We start from the raw sequence: 23,575 nt of genomic DNA on the forward strand, positions 1-23,575 counted from the left end.
CCATTTTGATGTTCAGGCACTTGTGGGGTAGGTGGAGTGGATATGCACATTGGGTTCTTCGCAAGTCTTGCAGTAATTCAGTTCATATTATAATTGTGGGAATGGAAATATGGTTTTTAGTAAGTTGCTGATAAAAGTCCAAAATGTTTCTGCCAACAGTCCTTATGGATGCTTATTACCCTAGTGTCCCTGCAAGTATCTGGACTGAATGCCACCTGTAACTTACAGAAGAGCTGTGGAAGTATTTGCAGCTAAAGTCATTTCATGATTTCTAAAAAAAGTCCGATAGAAACATGATCTGATCATACACAAAACTTGACCGCTGGCATTTTGGGATTGTTTATTTCCTACCAGAAATGGGTGCGAAATGTATGTTCTGCTGCATATATTTTCAACTTTAACGGCTACTCAGTTGGCCCTGGCCCATTTAGTTAGCCCATTTTATCAAGCATCTGTATGTCTGCTTAAAGAAAAGATCTACAATTTTGATCTGTTCTTGAAAAAAGCCACAGATTTGAAGCACTTGAGAGCTGCTGGTATTGAGAACTGACCTTTACCTAAGCATTTTAACCCTATGTATGAAGACGTCATATTGTGATTGCCTGTTGGTAGATGACCAAAGTTGTTCGAATGCCAGGTGATGAAACTGTTTTCAGTCTTGATCTATGATCTGAGAAACCCAGAGCGATGCAGGTTTCATGTAGTGTCAAAAAATCCTGTGTAAATATCTAGGAAGATTGCCTGTGGTCAGCAGGAAGTCCCTATTTTAGGTTTAGTAAATCCACACTTCCTCAGATGATATCTGTGAAATAACTAGTCAGAATTGCACCAAACTTGGTCAATAGCATCCTTGCATGGTCCTCTATATAGATTGTTCAGATGTTTCACTTCTATGCCCCTTTTAGGGGCACCCAGAGCTAAAATTAGGAGAACCTACAAACATGACTTCTCGTGAACTGCTTAAACTTGGTCTGTAGCATCGTAGGGCCTTTCCAAAATAGATTTGGGCACCTGGCACCATTTACAGGCCGCTAGAGCTAAAAGTAGAAGTACCTTTAAATGACCTGCCATGAACTGTTCCAAGATTGTTGAAGTTGGGTGGCCTTGGCCCTTTTGGGTGCCACTAGAGCTAAAAATAGGAATACCTTGAAATAACCTGGATGGATTTTTATCAGACTATTATTTTAAATAGCATGATTATAAGGTCCTCCAAAATTTTTTCAAATTGGGCAGCAAGAGGTAAAAACAGAAGTACCTTTCAATGACTTCTTGTTATGAACCACTTGATGGATCTACATCAATAAAATCTTCAAAAAGATCCTTTTGAAGCATAGAAGCAAAATAATAACATACTTAGTTGGATCAAGTGTACATGAGAGGTAATGGAAAAAGAGCAACACCGTGTGCCCCCTAGCACTGGCTGAAGTGTAATTCTATTACATAGATACTGAATGGACTCCCATGATCCAAAGTTGCGGTCTTGGTTTGTAGCGTCATTGTAAGTCATCTTCCCAAGTTGTTCAAATGGGCCTCTTACAGGGGCCAATAGAGCTGTAAGTAGAGATACCTTTTAGGGGCAGCTAGTGCTGAGAAAAATTACTTCGGAACCATTGATGGATCTTTATCAAACTTAAGGAGGTAGGTTACCTTGTTACCAGAGTAAATTCAAATTAGTTTAACCACAGCAATTTTTTGTATTTCGTGTAATTTAATGTTTTGACTGTTATAATCTCAGTTTCGTTTATCTCTGGCCCTTCAAGTACAATTTTATACAGGTTTGAAGAACATGACCCTCTAAAGGTATTTTATATAGAAAGTAGAAGGAAAATACGTATATTTAACAGTTTTCAGTGCATTTTGGTTTTATTGTTATCCGTAGAAGTCTGCATAATTAATATTTTTTCTAGTATGCGCGTTAGCTTTCTATTATAAGCTTGAAATACATGTCGCGGGGCTCGTGTTTCCATGGTAACGCATTTTCTCTCGTTTTTAAACAACTGTGTATGAAAACAGGTTTTTCGACGGCTTCAGTGCCATTCTGTTAATGACCAACATGGAATATTTGGGTAATATTATTAGAAAAATACCAAGCACTTTACGTGGTACCCTATTTTTAAAGTAACCATGGCAACGGAGATGTTTAAAATAGCTTATATCTTGCTTTTTATCATACTTTCTTATAAAAAAATATTAAATAAGATATCTTTCTTGTTAATGTAGCTTTAAAACATTTTAATTCTAACGTAAGTAATATTTTCGTGTTATTTACATTTATTTATACAAATTTCACAGCTTAAGATACTTACAGCAACACCGCTCGTCTGACATTTTTTATGGAAAAATCGTTCTGCATGCTGCTATTTTTTATTTTGGATATAGTTGAAATGAAAATAAAAAGCCGAAGCTGTGTTCCTGAAATAGATCAGTATCAACGCTTTTGAGTTTTACATTTAGATATATAGGTCACGGGCTTCGTTTCCATGGTAACATCATTTTAATTCAAGAAACCACAATTTTCTAGCGAAATTTGGACAATTTTAGGGCTTAGTTTTAATATATAAGTAACAAATTATCAACGGAAACTGAAAAATAGGTATTAGAAATCAAACTGCCCCATTTTTATTTGAAAATGGCCGTATTAAGTAACCTTTCACCCAGCTATATTCCCAATAACATTGGTTACCATCATCCATTTTCTTACATTCCCCATAACATTTCAATATAATTATATAAAAGAAGCAAAATACTGATAAAATTTAGAGCGAAAGACACATAAAATATTTCAGTAAATAATGGCTGTTTAAAAAATTAGTTCAAATAAAGAAAATGCACAGAATTACGTACTTTCAAAATAAAAGCTATTTATTTTGCGCGGTAACTGACACATGACGTCAATGACGTCATTTTAAAGCAACAATGTTTTGAAGCGTTTCTGCGACAATATATTAATTATTTCTGCATTATTAAACCATTAAGCATCAGATCGGAGACAGGTTCATGATTTTTTTTCTAAAGAATGGTTATACAAACACATTTGGTTTGTCGTAAACGTCATCGTAAATCGTCACATTAGCTTCCGGTTGGACATGCGCACTTAAAAATATGAAGGTAACCTACCTCCTTAATCAGTAGCATCATAAGGTCGTCTCCAAACTTGTTGAAATGGGGGAGCTTGGCCACGAGCTGAATACAGAAATTTTAATAATGACTTCTCATGAACTGTTTGATGGATTTCATCCATCATTGTAAGTTCTGTTGCCAAATTTATTTGAATGGGAGCACCTGGCCCCCTTTTAGGGACCAGTAGAGCTAAATATAGAAATACATTGAATCAACTTCTCATGAGTGGTTGGATGCATTTTCATCAGAGTTGGTCTGTAGCATACTGTCCTCTCCCAATTTTGTGCAAATGAGGGCACTTGGTCCCTTTTTCGGGCTGCTAGAGTTAATTATAGAATCATTTTAAAAAAGACCTTCCAAAACCTCGGCCTGCTCCAATTGTCTGTGCCTTTCCCACTTGATTTACAAGACCTTAGGAACATCTTTCACATTAATTTATGCTATCAACATAACTGTCTCTGGAACTTTCAATATCTGGAGCATATTCTGGTTCTCTTCCAAAGTTTAACACACTAGCCTGTCTAGGCTCTGAAACTAGAGTAAGTGATCTGGGGCTATTATTGTCCATAGTTCTGAGTTTAGCCATACAATGGTTTGTGTTTAGTTGAAGATCGGTCAATAGTACAAACTATGGTCCGGTGATTTATAAGTGTGAGATGTTATGTGATAAATGAAGTTAGTTTCACTGACAGAAGTAAACTACTGTTCACAGGGTCCCCGAAGAAGAAGAGAAAACACAAGTCTGTGAAGGTAAGTTGACTTAGATTAAACAGATACCTGCAAACATCAGTCCCATTAATATACAGTGTATTTGTGGTGCTACGAACTGCAATTTAACGAAATAACGGCATACTACGGAAAGGTGTTGTGGTCCCGGCTGCTTTCCTTCTTATTTCTATGTTACAAAGTCGCGGTTTTACGAAAAATGTGCTCCTGTGAATGTATTGTTACGTCCTTTGATTGCTTTCAGCTTGTTTGAAATGCAATTTTACGAATACCTGTATCGGCTAAGTTTTCACACCTTTCATTTTTTCAAGTCTGGGCCGTCGCGGTGAAGCGTGAAAATTGCTTTAGAGTAGAAAGTGTCGCTATCCATTAATGGGGCGTAAACAGTTTTTTAAGTGTGAAAACTGATCAGTTAGATTCTAATGCGAAACACATGCACTGTACACTATGACACAAGTTATTTGACATTAGAGTGATTGATCGTTTCTCCTATAAATATTGGATCGGATGGCACACCAGTAGTTGCTTTGATTTCTACTTGTCTCATACAGTCACTGCATAAAGACGATAAGAATAAATATTGGGAAGTCCTGATCGTATGTAAATTGTAGTTTTATTATTCCAAGCAATTCAGTGAAGGGTCCAGGTCCCCTGGAAGGATAGCTGAATGGGAATAGGCAATTTATGCGTTCCTTGCAATCCAGATTAGGGCCTGGGTCAGCCAGGAGGATAACTGGATAGGAATGGCGGCGACAGGGAAGACCGAAGTCAAGAGAAAGGCGCAGACTATTGAGTTTCAGTACATATAAATCTGGTATACATGTACTCCGATATGAAAATCATGTGTAAATATCACGATGTGTAGATACTTCATTTGGGTTGTTACTAAGTGTAGACGTAGCGAAATTTCCTATACTGCATTCGAATGAAAATGCGATATTACGGAAAAAAACGGCCGGTCCCTTGGCTTTTCGTAGGACTGTGATTGCACTGTAACTGATATTTGATATAGAAGCATGGAAGCGTAGAAGTTAAATTGTTGTTTCCAAGGGTTTATACAAAAGCTTGCATACATGCGTCTGTCTGTACTTTATAACTAAAATTCCATGAGTATTCCAAAGTTCAGTCAACTTGAACCCTAGGCTTGACTAATGTTTGAGGAACGTGCAATGTGATGATAACATATTATTACATGACTGTATTCTATTGTTTCTCTGATTGGCTGAAAATGGTTCGAGAAGTAATTAGTACATATCATATCAACTTATCTTGGGTTATAAATAGTACGAAAATAAAAATAGATTGAAGTAGGTGCTTGAAAAAAACTAATATCAACCAGATTTGGTCTAAATTTATTCCTTATTTCTTTATTAAAGTTACAATTGTAATAACAAGTTTGACTTTACATTTATTCATGTAATAAAACAATTATTGACTTTTTCATAGGTTGATACCAAGATTTATCAACCCTCAAAAAGTTATATTCACCAAGCCGAAGGCGAGGTGAATATAACTCTTTTCGGGTTGATAAATCCTGATACCAACCTATGAAAAAGTCAATAATTGTATATTGTCAACCTGAGAAACAGTATGTCGCCAGGTAATAATGCATTATGAGGGTTGACATTTAGTCATATATAAATAACACATGGCAGTGAGGGTGTTTCTGATATTGTCAACCCTTGAAATCTATTGGATCGGGTGTTAATACATTTTGAGGGTCGACAGTATCAGTAGCGCCGTCACTGACTTGTGTTATTTTATCTTATTATACCAAAGCAACCAAAACAAGAAAAAATCGGCAACAAATAAATGCTTGCATATCAATGAATTTTATAAGTGTCAATGCGGAGGATGAAAAGTCTATATATGCAATCCACTGAAACTTGTTGAAATACCATCCATTGAGTGCGATGTGCAAAGGATACCTCTGTGCAGGTGTTATTAAAATTATTACCTGTAGATTATTCGAATAGTGGATCGAAAGACGTTTAAATTAGAACATTTTAAGAGATGGGGACATTGCATTAGGTGGTTTACATGAGGTACAATAATTTTAACTGGCATAGGTAAAAAAAAACCCAGATATCTGTACTGTATAAAGATGGAATTTAACTTCTGTAATAAGTTTTTAAGCTGCTTTCATGAATGGTTCTAAATATGTTGATACTTTTGAATCAAAATAGGAGAACTACATAATTTGCAGGAAAATGGCATGATGTCGCCAAGCATGAAACTGACTATAGGTGGTAACAATACTGTCATGGTTTCACCGGATGGCAAAATGAGAAACGGCACAACACAAAATTTCCCCAATAAACAACCAAGCAGACCTCAAACTGTAGAACAGAAGAAAGCCGCAAATATTGTACCAGCAAAAGTACCAACAGTGTCAGTCCAGTCGGTCAGTGTAACAGCAGCTGCTAACAGTACTATGTCGCAACCAAAAGCTGAAATAGGTATAGTAGATGCATTAAAATACTTGAGAATTTACATCCTCGACCAGAAAATTTAATTTACCTGTTTTTAGCTCACCTGTCACAAAGTGACAAGGTGAGCTTTTGTGATCGCGCGGTGTCCGTCGTCCGTCCTTGCGTCCGTCCGTAAACTTTTGCTTGTGACCACTCTAGAGGTCACATTTTTCATGGGATCTTTATGAAAGTTGGTCAGAATGTTCATCTTGATGATATCTAGGTCAAGTTCGAAACTGGGTCAGGTGTGGTCAAAAACTAGGTCAGTAGGTCTTAAAATAGAAAAACCTTGTGACCTCTCTAGAGGCCATATATTTCACAAGATCTTCATGAAAATTGGTCAGAATGTTCACCTTGATGATATCTAGGTCAAGTTCGAAACTGGGTCACATGCCTTCAAAAACTAGGTCAGTAGGTCTAAAAATAGAAAAACCTTGTGACCTCTCTAGAGGCCATATATTTCACAAGATCTTCATGAAAATTGTTCAGAACGTTCACCTTGATGATATCTAGGTCAAGTTCGAAACTCGGTCACGTGCCATCAAAAACTAGGTCAGTAGGTCAAATAATAGAAAAACCTTGTGACCTCTCTAAAGGCCATATTTTTCATGGGATCTGTATGAAAGTTGGTCTGAAAGTTCATCTTGATGATATCTAGGTCAAGTTCGAAACTGGGTCACGTGCTGTCAAAAACTAGGTCAGTAGGTCTAAAAATAGAAAAACCTTGTGACCTCTCTAGAGGCCATATATTTCATGACATCTTCATGAAAATTGGTCAGAACGTTCACCTTGATGATATCTAGGTCAAGTTCGAAAGTCGGTCACGTGCCGTCAAAAACTAGGTCAGTAGGTCAAATAATAGAAAAACCTTGTGACCTCTCTAGAGGCCATATTTTTCATGGGATCTGTATGAAAGTTAATCTGAATGTTCATCTTGATGATATCTAGGTCAAGTTTGAAACTGGGTCACATGCCATCAAAAACTAAGTCAGTAGGTCAAATAATAGAAAAACCTTGTGACCTCTCTAAAGGCCATATTTTTCATTGGATCTGTATGAAAATTGGTCTGAATGTTCATCTTGATGATATCTAGGTCAAGTTTGAAACAGGGTCATGTGCGGTCAAAAACTAGGTCAGTAGGTCTAAAAATAGAAAAACCTTGTGACCTCTCTAGAGGCCATACTTATGAATGGATCTCCATAAAAATTGGTCAGAATGTTCACCTTGATGATATCTAGGTCAAATTTGAAACTGGGTCACATGCCATGAAAAACTAGGTCAGAAGGTCAAATAATAAAAAAAACCTTGTGACTTCTCTAGAGGCCATACTTTTCATGGGATCTGTATGAAAGTTGGTCTGAATGTTCATCTTGATGTTATCTAGGTCAAGTTTGAAACTGGGTCAACTGCGGTCAAAAACTAGGTCAGTAGGTCTAAAATTATTTAAATCTTTTGACCTCTCTAGAGGCCATATTTTTCAATGGATCTTCATGAAAATTGATCTTTAATGTTCACCTTGATGATATCTAGATCATTTTTGAAACTGGGTCACGTGCGGTCAAAAACTAGGTCAGTAGGTATAAAAATAGAAAAACCTTGTGACCTCTCTAGAGGCCATATTTTTCATGAGATCTTCATGAAAATTAGTGAGAATGTTCACCTTGATGATATCTAGGTAAAGTTCAAAACAGGGTCACGTACCTTCGAAAACTAGGTCCATTGGTCAAATAATAGAAAAACCTTGTGACCTCTCTAGAGACCATATTTTTCAATGGATCTTCATGAAAATTGGTCAGAATTTTTATTTTGATAATATCTAGGTCAGGTTCAAAACTGGGTCACATGAGCTCAAAAACTAGGTCACTATTTCAAATAATAGAAAAAACGACGTCATACTCGAAACTGGGTCATGTGGGAAGAGGTGAGCGATTCAGGACCATCATGGTCCTCTTGTTTAAGCTGAAAATATGACCCAGGTACATCAAACTGGTTCACAGGTGGTAAACACGCAATCCAATTCCCATTTGGAATAAACTTAAAATGGGTTGCGCAACGTCCAGTGCTGGTGTTGCGCGTAAAAAAAGACGAAACTGAGTTATGAGAAAGTATGATTTTCTTAGTATGAGACAAGAATAATTTTTCTCGAAAAAAGCAAAATGCTATTCGTCAAAAATAATTATGATCCCGGTAATACATCATATATGTAAAATATCTGGTTTGTAATTCATGATTCGGCTCTATTATCACAAAAACTCTGGCGACACGAAGCGTGAAAAAAGTATGAAATCAACAAAAATGGCAGTTTCTGTCCTATGCTTAATCTAATGCTTTTTATGATAACTCGACTGTTATAAAGTAACGGATATCAAAATTATTTGCTTCAAATCCTGCTTAAAGGGACATAATTGACAAAATACCCATTCCCAATTATTTATTGCCAATCTTTCCTCCAAAAGGAACATTTCATTCAAGTGTATGTAATATTCATGACTGTTTTTACACATGTTTGATCATTAGAAGCGTCGCATTTCCAGAAAAAGGCGCAAGTTAGAAAATTTGCATTTTTCATGATTCTATACTTTTTCTGACAGTTCGAGCCAGCAGAGTTTTCGTGATAACGGGGCTGATTCTTAAATTAATAAGTTGGTATTTCACACATACGATCTTAATTCATTTTTGTGTCGAATAGCATTTTGCTTTTTTTTTTGAAAACACTCGTAAATGTGTCATTATTTACAAAAACTAAAGCCACCTACTTCGATTTGGTATATATTGATGCGCAACACCAGCACCGGATGTCGTGCAACCCATTTTAAGCGTATTCCCTGTAGGAATTGGATTGCGCATTTACCATCCATGTGGTTGCCTTTCTAAGACCAATTCTAAATTGGTAATCTTTATTCACAGAGGTCTCTCTTGAATGCAGTTCTGGTGTGGGGGGTGGGGGGAGGGGCTAGGTTATGCCTTATATTTATTAAATTATTAAAATAAGGAAAATTCAAATGCTTTTGAAAATTGCTTTATCTAGAGATTGCCTTATTGAAGTTTTATATACATGTTTTACAGTACGACCTGTGATGCATGCGTTACCACAGCAACCAGACAGACCTAGTGCTGTAGCTGCCCCTAAACCTCAAAATAAAACTACAGGTAAACATTTAGACATTTGAATATAAAAATGATGTCAAAACCAACAAAATTTTGAAATAAATCGGTCAAATGTTAACAGTTGTTTGTAAGGTGCATCTGTTACTGGTTAACTTTTTCAGAAAAAGGAAGCGTTTACAAAATTAAATTTATCATGAACAGCAGGGACACTTGCTAAGTTTTAAGTTTATATGATAATCTATGCATGTTTTTAGGAATATTTGTACACATCTAAATGCAGTCAAAAAGTTATATTTGTTGTGTTAAATTTTGACTTCTATTGGAAGAAAATAGCTCCTGTTGTGCAATTTTGGAAAATTCTTTGTGCAAAGTGCAGAAATTCTAAAGCGTAATTCTACTGTTAATGATTAATGTTTTACTTCACCAGTCGTTTGCTCTTTTTTGTTGCTCAGCTAATTCTGTTTGCTTGCTTGTGTTGTTGTAAACTGCATGCTATGGTTGTTGTTTGTTTTTTTGTTTAGTTCCTATAACACTTCATGATCGTACATTAGAAGGTCTATTAACTTCACCAGCACCTGTGAATACAACAACAACAACACCTCGACAGCCTGCACATGTCCCACAGCCATCAGTCCAGAAATCAATGGCCACAATCCAGGCACCGCCATTGTCGGCATCACCGCCTATCATTGTAAGTTCGCCAATCAAAATTCAGCAAGATAAAGAATTCATGCCGGCGGCAGTAACAAAGCCATCTCAGGAGAAGATAGCAGAGCCTTTAGCAACGTTTTCAATTGGGGATGATTTACCAAGTTCTAGTCCGAAACATGTTAAACCTCCACCACCGGGAGCTACTCATTGTAAGTACATGTACTTTGGCTGAAAAGTGCACTTTCATTCTGTTCAGATTATTTTGTTAAAGTTTGTGCTTGAAAGTTACTTGAATCTCTCTGTAATCTGATTCCTTTAAAGCCAGAACTGATTTAATATGATTACATCAAGACCTTGTGGGTTTTAAACCTGTGGTATTTTAGGTTGTACGGCTTAAAGCGGCATGCCTCCAGATCGTTTGACAACAACAAAAAATAATATTTTTTTTAGGTATCTTGAAATAAATGCTATATTTCTTAAGAAGGCTTTAAAACTTAATTACTGACAAACTTTATATTACGGAAACAAATGAGAATTTGCTGTTCTTACTACTTTTTACGATGAAAATCGAAAAGCGTTTGTCACGCCTTTTACTCCAGGTAAACTGTCTCGATTATAAATATCTATATTTTGAAATTATTCACTACTGGTTACAACGACGGGATAATGTCTTTTTTGCCGTGGCAGTCCGGGGTTCGATTCCCGACGCGGTCATCTTTTTTTTCTTGATTTGGAACTTTTAAAATGTTAGAAACAAAAATTCATATTCTAATGTTCATAATATGACCAAAACCAGTTTGAAAGAAAGATTATTTTTTAGCCAAATCTGGAGGCATACTGCTTTAAACCATAACCAATGGACTATGTGACCTCTTGTTTAAGTTTACCGAAATCCTGTAAGGATGCTCATTCACGAAAGTTCTAAAACTGAGATTGGCTAGGGATTTAGAGCTAAATCCCCAGATAATACATACATTCAGGGCCGAGTGGTTAATCTACATCTCGTACATCAACATACCCTCGATCCAGATATTTCAGTCTGCACCTACAACTAGTGAAAGAATCTTATAATATGTGCACAGGCCATGAATTCCACTATTGTTCTTTTTATATGCAATAATCATATTTGGGGGAGTATTACCAGTTTTACTAATATTTTCTTGTTTGTTCATACTAAGGTTTTTGCTTGTTATTGAAAGGTGTATTCAAGCTAAACATGTCCTATATGTATTGCTGAGAAGGTTTATGTTGTGTACAATATATTTCAGTGGCAAGTGGTGTTGGTGTGATGTTAAGCCATGGGAGCCAGTCAACAGGTGCGATAGATCAAAAGAAGTCAGAACTAGCCAAAACACCAGTCACGTCGCAGAAGAAGCCTGTGCCAGATCCAAAGGTAAGATAAGTTGTAAAGTCATAGGTACAAACTTAACGCTGTCAGTCAGCTGCTTCACATGAGATAGTTTTAAATTACTTTTTAATATGCAGCTCCTGAAAAAAAACACTATTGTTTACTAGAGAAAGGTGGCACCTGAAGCAAGAAATTTTTTGTTTTGCTTTGTTTAGTTTATTGTATTTCCAAGAAAAGGTACTTGATCTTTCGTAGAGCTTTGTGCAAAAAGTAGATATAAACCTTCAGGATATGGGTGTAGGAGTGTGATATTTATGACTTTGTTAGATTTATCATATACATGTAGAGACTTGCCCTAAGCCTTCTTTACACAAGGGAAACAATCTGTTTATATAGTGAAATTGTTGAGTGAACACCGTTTGTTAATCCTAATCCTGTCCCATGTTATATCAGTGCAAAGGAAAAGTAACCTATCTATGTTAAATTCTATGCATGATAACACAGTCACCCATCAAACAGTCCTGAAATTGATTTCTTTGATTTTCTCATATTTCTAAATATTTATGCCCCCCTTCGAAGGAGGGGTATATTGTTTTGCAGATGTCGGTCGGTTGGTCTGTATGTAGACCAATCCGTTTTCGGATGATAACTCAAGAACGCTTGGGCCTAGGATCATGAAAGTTGATAGGAAGGTTGGTCATCACCTGCAGATGACCCCTATTGATTTTGAGATCTGTATGCCAAAGGTCAAGGTCACAGTGACCCTGAACAGTTAAATGGTTTCCGGATGATAACTCAAGAATGCTTGGGCCTAGGATCATGAAAGTTGATAGGGAGGTTGGTCATGACCAGCAGATGACCCCTGTAGATTTTGAGGTCAGCATTTTAAAGTTCAAGGTCACAGTGACCCGGAACAGTTAAACGGTTTCCGGATGATAACTCAAGATTGCTTGGGCCTAGGATTGTGAAAGTTGATAGGGAGGTTGGTCATGACCAGGAGATCGACCAGGAACAGTAAAACGGTTTCCGAGCGATAACTTAAGAACACTTGGGCCTAGGATAAGGAAAATTGATAGGGAGATTGATCATGACCAGCAGATGGCCCCTATTGATTTTGAGGTCATTTGGTCAAAGTTCAAGGTCAGATTGGCCAGGAACAGTTAAACGGTTTCTGGACGATAACTTGAGAACGCTTGGGCCAAGGGACAAGAAAGATGATAGAGAGGTTCATCATGACCAGCAGATGACCCCTTTTGAGTTTAAGGTCAGTAGGTCAAAGGTCAAGGTTACAGTGACCCGGAACATTTAAACCTTTTCCAGACAATAACTTGAGAACGTTTGGGCCTAGGATCATGAAACTTGATAGGAAGGTTGGTCATGACCTGTAGATGACCCCTGTAGATTTTGAGGTTTGTAGGCTAAAGGTCAAGGTCACATTGACCCGGAACAGTAAAACCCTTTCTGGACGATACCTTGAGAACGCTTGGGCCTAGGATCACATAACTTAATAGGGAGATTGATCATGACCAGCAGATGACCCCTGTTGATTTTTAGGTCAATAGGTCAAAGGTCAATGTCACATTGAACCAGAACAGTAGAACTTCTGTTTACAGTGAGCAAAAATTTCTGTTCCTTGTGCAGTTACTGAATGCATCAAGGGGGGCATTTTTGTTCGACAAGCTCTTGTTTTCCCATACTTTGACGCATATATATTGGTAGTAGAGATTGTTCTCTTGCCAGCAGTAGTCTTTTCAACATATTTTACCTTGTGAAATTCTGTGGGTTTTTACTTTTTCAAAACAATCGTCTGTTTGTTGACAAATTTCACCACAGAAAATGTCACACCTTCCCCAGGGCTTATTTTATTTGATCTTTACATAGTTTTCTATTCAGATTGCTATTCCATGTGGCAATAATGCATGCTTTTTCCCTGCCTAGAGGTAAAAAGTGCATAGTTTGCTTGAGGTTCTAGGTCAATAGCCACCTAAGCCTACCATAAAGTCATAGCGAAGTTGTCTCCATTTTGTCAAAATATTTTACCTGGGATCATTTTTTTTAGCTCAAATAACTATTTTTCAGAAAATGATATTTTAATAATTTTTTCAGTCTACGTACTTTGGTACAATTAAGTACATATATATCTAAAATAGATAGTTCCTACTTGAAGTTTGTATTTTTAGTTACACTGCCTAATACATGTAATATTAATAAAGGGAAAAGTTTGAGCTGTAAATAAATCTTGTATCATATTGTATTAAACACATTCTTAATGGATTGACAACCATTTTATCTTAGGATGTAAAGTTAAAGAACACTGGTTCTTGGGCAAGCCTAGCCAAACTGAATGATTCAGCACCAACGTCAACCAAAAAGCAAGAATCTGCCAAGAGTTTCGAGTTGTTCAGGAAACAAGCTCAGGAAAAAGAAAAGCGGGTATGTGAACATTAGGTAGTGAACAGGCTCCAAGGTTATATATAGAACAGTTTTGATTCCTGTCTTAGGATCCAGTTTTGCCAAAGATCACCTTTAGAATATGAGAGGGAAAAACATTGGGGTCACAGGTTATAAAGCCGAGTTTGGAGACCAGTCCCAAACATGAGCATCTGATTGGTTGATTCTAGCTCAATTTTGCTATCAACCAATGGCTTTACAACTTAGATTCTTGAGAAGGAATTTGTTTCAGGTGTTCAAGAGTTTGTATTGTCATGTTATGCATTTTATAAAAGGAAATATGCATGTTTGATTTGGATGCTGCTGTGCATGGTCGAAAAAGGACAGTTTTGGACATAGGACACATCTGTTTCAGGCGAAGAACACACCAGTTTCAATTGAAGAAGTGGTTATTTACTAGGTGGTGGGGTGTAGGAGGGGGATTGTGGGATGAACTGAAATCTGTAAATATAACATTCCAAGAAATATATATAAATTGTAACTGTTTTCTGCTGCATAAAGGACTTTCGGCTGTAGAAGTTATATAAGAAAGGTTTGTTTTACATGGAAATTGAACAGCATATAGAACATATATCAATTTACTGATATATACATTTAATTCCGGACATGGACTGCATATAGGGGCCGATCTCTCGGACAGTTCAACACCTTTAAAAATTCACCATTTTCAAAGAACTCTTATATCTTTGCTTTGATGCAATGTCCCTGTGCTGAAGAGTCACATTACTAGGTGGAGCATAGCTTTCAGCAATTGTTTATTTTTATTTACAAATGGCATTAATTTTTAAAGGGGGACAACTTTTTGAGAATATTTTAGGTATCCAGTCGTTTGGGGTAGAACATGTAATGCACAGGTAAATTGTTGGTAAAAATGTTGTTCATTCATACAATATTTCTGTGTTTTGATGATATACTCCTAACCCTTATATGTTGGAAACTACTCATCACAACTAAATAAAACTTCACACACTTCCTTGTTGTGATATACCAACTGATTCACCGTGTCTACGGCGTGATATTCCAGAGAGGCAGCACCACAAAATTGAGCATTGTGTTCACTGCTTCAAGTAGATACCGTCGTTCATATGACTGAAAAAATGTTGAAAAAGATGTTAAACCCGAACTCACACACACACACCAACTGATTCACATAGGTCTCAAAATCTTGCTTTTATTTTGATGAAATTAAGTTTTAGTATAGGATGATAGTTTAGCATTTGAACTTGCACATCTGTTCTGAAACTACTGGCAAGAATTGCACCTGGCAAGGTCCCCTTTCATGTTAATGATTCTTCATCAAACATGGTTGGAAGAATCCTTGGATAAGCCTTGCTCTAGTAATCTTGTTACAATTCCAGGAGAAAGCTTTGAAGCAGCAAGAAGAATACAGACGACTGCAGAAAGAAAAAGAAGAAAAAGAAAGAATAAGACAGGAGAATGAAAGAAAGCGGTAAGAGATTCTAAAAAGATGCCTTATTATTGTAGTTATTCATGTTCTGATCAAATTTTTTCAACAGTATTGGTTTTAATTAAACCCTGATTTTTCAAAAGTTCAGGGTATACTTAGAAAATTTATGTGTTAAACCTTTGAATACCATGTTTTTATATTTAGAAAATTTCAACATCGCCGTTTTAATGAAAAAATACTCACTGGTTGCCATGTATTTATAAAAATGGAGGGTGCTGGAATGTCAACCATGTGACTGAAAAAATGCAGACATTACTTAAAGCCCAATTACAGAGAAAACAAAATTAGCCAACAACAAAAACATTGTAATTAAATGAGGAAATCTTACTGTTTATGATAGGGAAAAGGAAGAGGAAGATGCTTTAGAGATGGCTAGAAGTGCACAGTTGCAGTCGGAGAAAGATCAACAACGTGATGCTGAAAAATTGAAGGCAGAGAGAGAAAAGGAACGAAGACGAGAGCAGGAGAGAAGACGTAGACAGGCGGTATGTAGTGTTAAAAGTTAACTCTTCAAGATGTCTGACACAAAAAAAATATCTGAAGCTGTGAGTTCTAGCTTATCTGACTGAGCACAAAGTCCGCATGGTGAGCTTTTGTGATCATGCTGTGTCCATCCTCCGTCAGTTGTCAACAATTTCTTTAAAGACATCTCCTCCAAAACAACTGAACAGATTTTGATAGAATTTGGCCTTGATGTTCCTTTGGTGTTGCTCTACCAAAGATGTTCAAACAGTTCCGCTTGGTTGCACATTTGGGCTGCCAGAGCTAAAAATATAATATCTTCAAGCGGCATCTCTTTCTAAACCGATGGGACGATTTTGAAATAATTTCACTCAAATGGTCCTTACGCAAACTTCTGGCAAGAATATTTGAATTATTCCGCTTCGTCAAAAAACATGATCATCAGGGGGCGTGGTCATTTTTGCCTATATGTATATAGTGGAAATATCTTGTGTGAAACTGAATGCCCCATTTTAATATATGATTTTACAGAAATGGTCCTTGTGTGACCCTAGACCAAGATTGTTAAAATTATTCTGATTCATTTAAAACATGGCTATGTGGGGCACGGTCACTTTTCCATATACTTATGTAGTGGGGTATGTTGGAAGCTTTAAAAATGTTCTTGTCATCAGAAACAGCAGGCCTAATTTTAAAACAATTTTACACAAATGTTTCTTAGGTGATCTTTAACAAAGATTGTTCCAATTGTTCTTTTTCATCCAAAAAACTTCACTGACATTTTCTTTGCATAACCATCTACCAAAACTTTCATTCAAGCAGCATAAATCAGTTGAGCAGTCAGTGGCAAAAACACCACTTAAAACCATTTTCTAACAAGAAACAAAGACAAAACAAACATTAATATGATACAACTCTATTCTGTACATTGTATTACAGATGTCCAACCAAATTGATATGAATGAACAGAGTGCACTGATGGCGAAATTCGAGGATGGTTTGTGATACAAAACTGTGACAGTAGAGCCTATACAAAATGTGCTGGTCGCTAGAGATGACTCAACTGGTTGAGTGACAAGGAAGTGCTGATAAAAGAACAGTGGTTTGAATTGAGTGTTTGGTTATTTATTATAGTGTGTAAAGAAATACAACATGAGATTTTATTAAAAATGTATACTTCTTTGCTGATAGCAGATTCAGGTTTACTTGCTTGGGCAAAAATGGACAAATATGATCTGTTATTTCTGCCTGCAGTTTGGATATTCTTGAAGAAACTGTCAACTACTGACACAGACATTAACTGGAGATTCTGGTACACAAGCAAAGAAGTGCTAAAACACTGACGGAAGGAAGAGAGGTGCTTTATTTATTAAAATGTGCAGACATATAATAAATATTTACCCAACTGACTGTAGAAAGATTGTCTTGATTAGTAAAATAAAGGCAGTTGAATGATACATGTATGTGATGGACATTAAATTGTCTTTCACAGAGAAAATTTATTAGACTGGATTGTTGAAACAGGTAGACTCAACTTGTAAGAAAATTGACTTCTTGCATAGAATTTGTTGCTGATGAATGTTTTACAGATTTTTTAGGTCTTTCTAAGGGAAATAATTGCACAAGAATTAATTCCCGTGGGTCAAAAACTGTGGTAAAGATACATAATTGCTACTTAAAATGAATGTGGATGAATTTCATTGTAAATATTTAGCATTTGAACTCAAACTGTATTTGTTTAATCCGTTCTTACAGTATTAATAGATTATAGATGTGAGAGTTACTGATTCCTGAAATTCGGATATACTGGTATATAATAAGCTTTGCCATTGCTATATGCCTCAATAGCCACAAAAAGAATGTGATAAATTTGCTCAATAATTAATCCTGACAAATTGTTTCATATACAGATTTATCATACCACATATAAAAATGAATCAAGGGTTCAATGTCAGCCATGAAAATAATGCCGAGGTGTGTCATAGTTTTGTGAAGGATATGCAGTTTAGTTCGTACAGTGCTTTACATCACAGAATATTATAAATGTAAGCAAGTGGATTTTTTTTGTAGGTAATGTTTCTTTAATACAAACGCTTAAGTAGAACGTAAGTGATCAGTCGTTATTACTCCAGTGTTTGGCTTTCTTTTTCTTCTTCATAAACACTTGCATTCTAGCAGGTTTTATACGGGCGTATCATACACATCTAGTAGTATTCTTGAAATACCTTGTACATATTCCACACTGTGAAAAAAAGCTTAACAGTAATGTGCATAACAGGTGTAAGTTAAAATATTCTGGCATAAGGATGTCTTTATCTAGTCCAGCAGTGAAAACCATGCAGTTGTCACGCTGAATTTATTTTGTAGGTTTAAGTAGTCCATTTTCTACAGAGCATTTATTTGTAGTTTCGGTCGTACAAAATTCTGTCCATATAATTTATTTGTTTTCACTGTTATAATGTGTACAACCGTTATATTTTTTGCATGTTTGTAGAAATACTACAAGTGTATATAAAAAAAATAGTGAAAATATCACATCAGGACTAAAAGAACATTTGCATTATTGTACAAATACATTTCTGATGTGACTAGATTGTTTTTACTGAATAGATAATACCTGTTCTGTTAATACCATAAGTTAAATTTAGTAATTAGGTAATAAGGCAAATTATGATTTAGTTGCTGTGAGAAACCCACAGACAGGGTTTACTTTAAAACGTCATCTATTTAAATTTGTGGGTGGATTATCCATTTCTTACTAATACGTTGAAATGTCTTAAAATTTATCAATTTTAAAACTTGACATGGTGAACAATTTTGCAAGGGAGACACTACTCACTATTAGACAGTAGATGGATCAGTTTTTTTGTTACAGATGTTGGGGTAACATTTGTGTACATGAAGTCAAATATGCTTTGATAATGAAATAAAAGATGGAAATCATAACTGATACATACCACATACATAAATCGCAATGTCTTTATATATTCAAAGGGGCCTCCATCTATTTATTAGGCAAATTACTATATGTTATTTTAAGAGTTTTTATTATTTTCTGTAAAAATGTATCTTCACACTAGCTGTAGTTAAGCAGACTATGTGTGTGCAAGACTTTATTCCTAATATGAATAGCCTCTGACCAAGTTTAAATTTTTCTTACGATTGTTTAGGTTACACTGTTCTAACATTTGTTAAGATAAACTCTGTAATGTCTCGAGGGAAGAACTGCCACATTTCATATCATTTGATTATTTTGTGTTCATTTCTGTTGTAATCATGTATTACTGAAAAAAATCTGAAATTTAAAACTTGTTTTCTCATTCTTCATATTGTAAATGAACTCATTCTTCATCTTTGTGTTGTTTCATAAATTGTCAAAGAAAAAGACATTAAAAACAAGCATGTTCCCATCATTATGTGTTTGTAGTTTAGACTTAAATCAATCTAGCTTAGATTATTCATGAAATTTAAATTTGCACAGTATCTGTGCATGTAAAGAAGTGGTGTTGCCTTATTCAAGGTGTAGTTATTTTCATTCTTTATTCCTGTCAGGGGAGATTACATTGTAATATTCCTCGTACATTTTAATCACCCTTTCCTTATAGTGGACAAATAATATTACCGGTTGTTGATTCTAGTAATGATTCAAAGGAAGTCATATTTTAAATACGTTGCAAGGTTCGAAAATCAAATGCACTGATCATCTAGAGACTTGTAATTTTGTCAAGAGACTATTTTCTGCCTTGCAGCATGACTACTCTACTCCAGTTTAACTCCCTGTATACATTTGTAAGTTTGTATTCAGTTCACACCATTTTGATCATACATTTGTAGTTTTGCTGTACATATTTTTGAAGCGTAATATATATTTTGTATATAAAATTAGTTTCAACACCTCACAGGATCCATCTGGCCATTAGTTTACTGCAATATTTACTCAGTTCATTGTTTTTGTATAGTTTTTCATTTCTGTATTTGACTTCTGTTCCATGTTACTGTCTGACCATAGCATGAAAGTAATGACTGAAAATTGAAATGGTTGAAATATGTTAAACTGGTCCAAAATGCTGAAGTATTTTTGTGTTACTGCTAGTTTCAGGTTTTACAGCACTTTAAATGTTTATAAAATGGAAGAACTGTTTGTATCGACCTGCCATACTCCTTGATGTGACTAACTTTTCTCGTGTGTTTACTGTAAATTATTGGGAGTTTTTTTTCTTCTTCTATTTTACAATGTGTATGCTTTCATACTGTTGCCTAATTTGCAAAAGTCTCTTCTTGCAATGTTGTGTACGTTAAAGGGCCTTCATGGCCAAGTGGTTAGGGTTGCTGACTTTTGGTCACTTGCCCCTCAACACTGGATTTGCAGCCAGGCTTGAGATGTAGAATTATTTCATGTGAAGAAGCCATCCAAATGGTTGATGGAATGTTTGTTCTACCTATGTGCACACACATACCTGAAATAATGCTGGGAGGAGCAGCTGAGGGTCTGCCTCCACTGTCAGAGGAGGAAAGGCATCTATTATTGTGTTGTATACAATAACAGTAAAATTTATATAAAGGAAACTTTTATTTTAGGAACAGGTGAACTTTGTAATTCTCTGTGTAATAACATCCATGTTGAAAATGATTTTAATACTGTAGTCATAGTTTATTACATGTACTTAATTTTTGTCTCATTTCCTGTTGTGAGTTAAATTTTTGTCTTATTTTCATGTATTGTTACCTGAAAAATAATTAAATCTTACTATTAAGATAAAAAAACATTTTCTGTTGTGTGTAATTTAAAGTCATTGTTGGTATAAATAAAAATTATTTGTTACTCTTTTTAAAAATTATATTGTTTGTATTTCATGTTTATTTCAGAGAATATTACGTTTATTATTTAAAGCTTGTTCATACAAATTGCAAAAAACATTCTCTAATTTCACCTGTTGACCAAATTTAAGTCCATTTCAGGTTATATATTGTAGTTTTACAATGACATTTTAATAACTGTTCAGCTACTTCCACAATAGATTATGTAGGAACCATTCTCTCTCGTAGGATCAAGACTTTGGGGATAGAATAGTTTAAAAGAGTAATGTGCAAAATAAGGAATCATTGCACGGAATCAGCTGCATCTAAGTTGCACTGCAGGGATTTCAGATTTAATGGAATAGATCTTCTGACTGTCTGCTGATGAGTTCTAAGTTGTAATTGCTATGCTTGTAAAGCAAACAGATAGAAAGAAAAGGAACACATACCTTTATACACATCAGTAGGAGCATGATATTCAAATTACAGTGTCTTTGGTGGCAAGTAATTTACATTGCTAGTGATGCCCATGGATTTACATTCTTTGCAAGCAGTTTACATTTCCATTGATATGAAATTTCCATTTTAACATTCACATTGTTATCTGAAATTTATTTCTTTTTCTTATGGATTTATGACTAATATTATATGTAAATACATACAGTCGTTTGTGTATGTTCAGTTTTGAGTAACTTTATTTTTGTGTGAATGTGTGTAATAATTGATCATAACATTAAACTAAAGGGTCACATCTCTAGATTTATTTCAAGTTTTTAAAATAAAGAAAATATTTTGATTTTTATATGCCTATGACACAAGACATTTTTACATGCCCGTGAAATGAGGTGTATTATGTGATCACCTACGTTGGATGGGCAGTGTCCACTAAAGTTGTCTGCTCTCAGACTTGAGCATTTCTTATCCAGTGTTCACCAAACTTGGTCAGAAGGTATTTGTGCATAATAACTCCAACAAAGTTCAATAACCAGCAAGATTGTGCCAAAGGCTTTGCAGTTATGACCCTTGAAATATTAAAAAATGCAAAAATTGATGTTGTCTACTCACTTATGCGAGTAATTCTTATCCAGTGTTCACCATTCTTGGTCACAATGTTTACGATATCTCGCACATTTCGATAACCAGCTGGATATTCAATTACTCCTTAGTTATGGCCCTTGAATTACTTGAAATTGCAAAAAAAACCAAAAAAAACAAAAAAACTATAGTGTCCACTTTGATAACCAGGAGGATAACTTTTGTTGTTCAGGAGCTACAGCCCTTGAATTAGTAGAAATTGAGAAAATTGACAAGGCAACTCATTGAATAGAGCATTTCAAAAGTCAAAAAAGTAATTTGCTGCAACAGGCATATATTGTGACAGTTTGTCACTCTTTGTAATTATTGTAAGTAAATGCTGAAGAAGCAGTGATTCATGAGTTTTATACAGTATTTGTATATAAAGGAACATCTGTGCTATATGTTATAATCTAGTGTTAGTAACCCAGTAAAATACAGTAATAAATTGGTTAAAACTTGATGAAAAATAGAAGGAACTTAGCAAAACTTCAGTAAATTATAACTTTCATTTGATATTTCGGTATATTTTAAACGCATTGTTTTCTTGTATAGAAATTTATAAAAATGAATGATTAATGTGATGTACATCTAGAGTTGTGTCCCTTTAATAGTCCTTAGAGCAACAGTGTGTTATCTGCCTTCTCGAGTCATATATACATATCACATTGATGCTGTAAGTGATTTATGTGAGACAAGTCTGAATAGAAGTGATTATTTGTATATTTATATGCATAAATGGCTGGAAAGCTTCATTTTTGAATACAGATGAACACATATGAAAAATAAAAATGTCAGAAAACAGATAATAAGTTTTCTTGTTTTTTGCTCGCTTTTCCGAAGAAAAAGTAGAGCTATAGCACTCGCCCCTGTGATGCTGTCGCCGTTGGTTAAAGTTTTTGATAAAGTCAAATATCTCTGTTACTATCAAAGCTTTTGACTTGAAACTTAAAACAGTTATTTACTATCAAAGTCAACACCAGGAGAAACAATCACCATAACTCTTGATTTGAATTTTGACAGTTATGCCCCTTTTTAACTTAGAATTTATTGGTTAAAGTTTTTGATAAAGTCAAATATCTCTGTTACTATCAAAGCTTTTGACTTGAAACTTAAAATAGTTAATTATACTGGTGCGCCGTAAAACTCAGATAAAAAAGAGTTAATTACTATCATCTACACCAGGAGAAACAATCCCCATAACTCCGATTTAAATTTTAACAAGAGTTATGCCCATTTTTAGCTCACCTGTCGCATAGTGACAAGGTGAGCTTTTGTGATCACCCTGCGTCCGTCCATCCGTCAACAATTTCTTGTCTGCACGTCCATCTGTCAACAATTTCTTGTCTGCACGATAGTGGTTTCATTTATGGTTTTATTTTAACCAAACTTGCACACAACTTGTATCACCATAAGATTTCGGTTCCTTTTTTGAATTGGCCTGATCCCATTATGGGTTCCAGAGTTATGGCCCCTGAAAGGGCCAGAATTGGCTGTTTTGGCCTTGTCTGCACAATAGCAGCTTTATTTATGATTTGATTTTTACCAAACTTGCGCACAACTTGTATCACCATAAGATCTTAGTTCTTAACTTGAACTGGCCAGATTCCGTTATGGGTTCCAGAGTTATGGCCCCTGAAAGGGCCAGAATTAGCTATTTCTACCTTGTCTTCACAATAGCAGCTTCATTTATGATTTTATTAGTCCCCTACTGGTTGAAAACCAGTTTCGGGGACTAGGAATGCACTTTTCCGTCATTCCGTCTGTCTGTCCGTCCGTCCGCAATTTCGTGTCCGGTCCATAACTCTGTCATCCATGAAGGGATTTTAATATTACTTGGCACAAATGTTCCCCATGATGAGACGACGTGTCATGCGCAAAACCCAGACCCCTAGCTCA

At 35.5% G+C, this 23,575-nt stretch overlaps 1 protein-coding gene across 8 annotated transcripts in view; it reads left to right on the forward strand.

The window, feature by feature from the left end:
* LOC123546372 (bromodomain-containing protein 3-like) overlaps positions 1 to 22,488 on the forward strand; it is a 62,777-nt gene extending 40,289 nt beyond the window's left edge. For 7 of the 8 annotated variants that reach the window (XM_045332591.2, XM_045332633.2, XM_045332583.2 and 4 more), the window contains 9 exons: positions 3,833 to 3,870; positions 6,053 to 6,305; positions 9,384 to 9,467; positions 9,947 to 10,285; positions 11,345 to 11,469; positions 13,720 to 13,857; positions 15,234 to 15,325; positions 15,684 to 15,828; positions 16,745 to 22,488. In XM_045332591.2, the coding sequence (XP_045188526.1) occupies positions 3,833 to 3,870; positions 6,053 to 6,305; positions 9,384 to 9,467; positions 9,947 to 10,285; positions 11,345 to 11,469; positions 13,720 to 13,857; positions 15,234 to 15,325; positions 15,684 to 15,828; positions 16,745 to 16,810 (1,280 nt within the window). In that variant the 3' untranslated portion in view covers positions 16,811 to 22,488. The remainder of the gene's footprint in view (positions 1 to 3,832; positions 3,871 to 6,052; positions 6,306 to 9,383; positions 9,468 to 9,946; positions 10,286 to 11,344; positions 11,470 to 13,719; positions 13,858 to 15,233; positions 15,326 to 15,683; positions 15,829 to 16,744) is intronic. The other variant, XM_045332651.2, reaches the window with a different exon arrangement.
* The last annotated feature ends 1,087 nt before the right edge of the window (positions 22,489 to 23,575 follow it).

Source organism: Mercenaria mercenaria, chromosome 15 (genome assembly GCF_021730395.1).
Source record: "Mercenaria mercenaria strain notata chromosome 15, MADL_Memer_1, whole genome shotgun sequence".
Taxonomy (NCBI): domain Eukaryota; kingdom Metazoa; phylum Mollusca; class Bivalvia; order Venerida; family Veneridae; genus Mercenaria; species Mercenaria mercenaria.